Raw genomic sequence first — 2,376 nt, 5'->3', positions numbered from 1 at the left:
ACTTATATCACAAAATAAAATGAAAGGCAGCAGAATGAAGAAAAAATCTTATATCTGCCCCTTTTTACAAAGAAAAAAAGAAGAAAAAATATTAACAATCTTCTAGTTACAAAAATACAGCAAAACAGAAACAACAACAAATAAAACTTACATAAATAGCCATTATTCTAATTTATATTTGTTCAATAAACCACGTTTAATCATTCTTTTAAACACAAACAATGATCCAGCATTTCTAACATCACTCTCCAGATCATTCCATAATTTCACTCCCTGTATCGACATAAACCGTTCCCTCAAACTTGTTCGATATCTGTGCTTCACAAATATTTCATTTCCCTTTAAATTATAAGAACTAACAAAATTTAACTGTATATTCAAAGGTAGCATGTTTTTATGAGCCTTAAACATAAGCTGTAGAAAACTGTAACCAACCAACTCCTGAAATTTTAATAATTCCAGTTGACAAAACAATATATTTGATGRGTGACTGTAGTGTTTTCTAGTAATAACTCTTATTGCTCTTTTCTGCAAAATAAAAATGGGGTTTATTATCGTTTTACATGCTTTTCCCCACATTTCAATACAATATATGATGTGTGGAACTATTATTGCATTATACAACATATATAGAGATTTGTCATTAAATAACTCTCGAGCTTTATACTGCAATTGATCTATTTTTACTTTTAGATTATTTATGTGATCTCCAATTAGATCTCATTAAAACCTATGACTCATTTAAAGCTCATTATAACTCATTACATTTTATAACTTATTTATAATTCTTAGATCAATATTACTCAGTAAAACATTATAACTCATTTATAACTTATGATAACTTATTTACATGTCATAACTCATAGCTTATTTATAACCTAATATTACTCATTATAACTCATTTCTAACTCAATATAACACATAACTCATAATTCATTTATACCTTATTACACCTATTTTTAACTAAATTCATTTATAGCTCATTATATCTAATATATTATTAGATATATTATTATAAGTGCTATAACTTATAACTCATAGCTCATTAGAGTTCATTACCATGCATGATAACTCTTTTATAACTCAATTCTAACTGTTTTGTTAAATGTTTTATGATCTGCATCATTTATGTGATTCATACAGGTTTTCAGAAACTAAAGGGAAGTCAGAGAAAGACGCTTACAGACTGAAATGTTTTGATCTTCTGACTCTTACTGCAGCCTGGTGATGTTGTTGATGTTGATGAAAATGAAGTTGAAGTTGTTGTTGTGGAACAGCAGGAAGGCCATGTACACAGGGTCATTGATCTGATAAATCATTGCTTTTATGGCCTATGACATGTTCCATACTTCCGCACAGTGAAGGCTGGAAGATTTCAAAGGTTTTAGATGTTGTTTGTCTGCTTGTGTTTGATTCTGGTTGGTGATGCTGGCTGCTGTTCTGAGACACATACCTGAGCTTTTATTGGATGTGTGGGCTTAAGGCCAGTCTGAGCAGGATGTGGATAGAACCACTGTTTACTTAGAGCTTTCGCGGAATCCTTCTGTAAAACTAGAACACTTCTCTGTAGTTAGGTTTTTCTTCTTTCATTCCTGATGCATGTGAGCAGTCATTTTCTTCTAAATGGTGATGTTTGATGCGRTGCTGCTCGCCCAGATAGAAGTGGAAATAAGTGGTCTGCTGTTAGATGCTGCCCCCGTGCCGCTGAAGAGGCAGTGATTGGTGCAGATGATAGCATGYGCTGACGCTCACAGTTCAGTAATGACAGATGAATCTGCAGCCGGCCTTCTTCTCAGGATGCCATGGTGGTCATTCTGAAGAGCCTGGTGCCTGGCTGCCTCTTCAACATCGTTGGATTTGGATCTACCTTCAAATCACTTTTTACAACCAGCCAGAACTATGAAGAGGTAAGCAGCTCTGTATAATAACACCTTTACATAAAGTGTACTGTCATGAGAACAGCTCAGACCTGGATTCACAGASATTACATGTTGAACATGTGAGAAGAARCAGTCACATGAGCTGTGAGGAATCCAGTTCTGTCATTATGATGCTCACAGTACTTTTTATGTTACAGCTGTGGTGCTGAGGCCARTATGGGTACATAATATATCATAAATACATAAGTCCCTTTGAWATACTGTTTGTGCACAACAGGTGCAGTGTATTGTAATCCCTCACAGTACTGATATTGTAAATACTTATAAATTGGAAAAAAAGCCATCAGGGAGCGCAAGCCAGTGTATCTCTTGTGCTGGTCCAAACCCAGGTAAATGGGGAGGGGCTGTGTAGGAAGGGCAAAAGGTGAAGGTGAAGGTGCTTTATTTGTCATCAGTGTATGTTTCCACACAATGATGAAATTGTGCTCTACATTTG

At 34.8% G+C, this 2,376-nt stretch overlaps 1 protein-coding gene across 2 annotated transcripts in view; it reads left to right on the top strand.

Moving 5' to 3' along the window:
- Window positions 1-2,376, top strand: part of vwa5b1 (von Willebrand factor A domain containing 5B1) — a 77,706-nt gene that overhangs the window by 35,683 nt on the left and 39,647 nt on the right. For both annotated transcript variants that reach the window (XM_014031608.1, XM_014031607.1), the window contains exon 9: window positions 1,797-1,907. In XM_014031608.1, the coding sequence (XP_013887062.1) occupies window positions 1,797-1,907 (111 nt within the window). The remainder of the gene's footprint in view (window positions 1-1,796; window positions 1,908-2,376) is intronic.

Source organism: Austrofundulus limnaeus, unplaced genomic scaffold (assembly GCF_001266775.1).
Source record: "Austrofundulus limnaeus strain Quisiro unplaced genomic scaffold, Austrofundulus_limnaeus-1.0 Scaffold1281, whole genome shotgun sequence".
In the NCBI taxonomy this organism is placed as follows: domain Eukaryota; kingdom Metazoa; phylum Chordata; class Actinopteri; order Cyprinodontiformes; family Rivulidae; genus Austrofundulus; species Austrofundulus limnaeus.
Note: the sequence above shows the minus strand (reverse complement) of the source record. Positions and strands in the feature narration are given on the sequence as shown.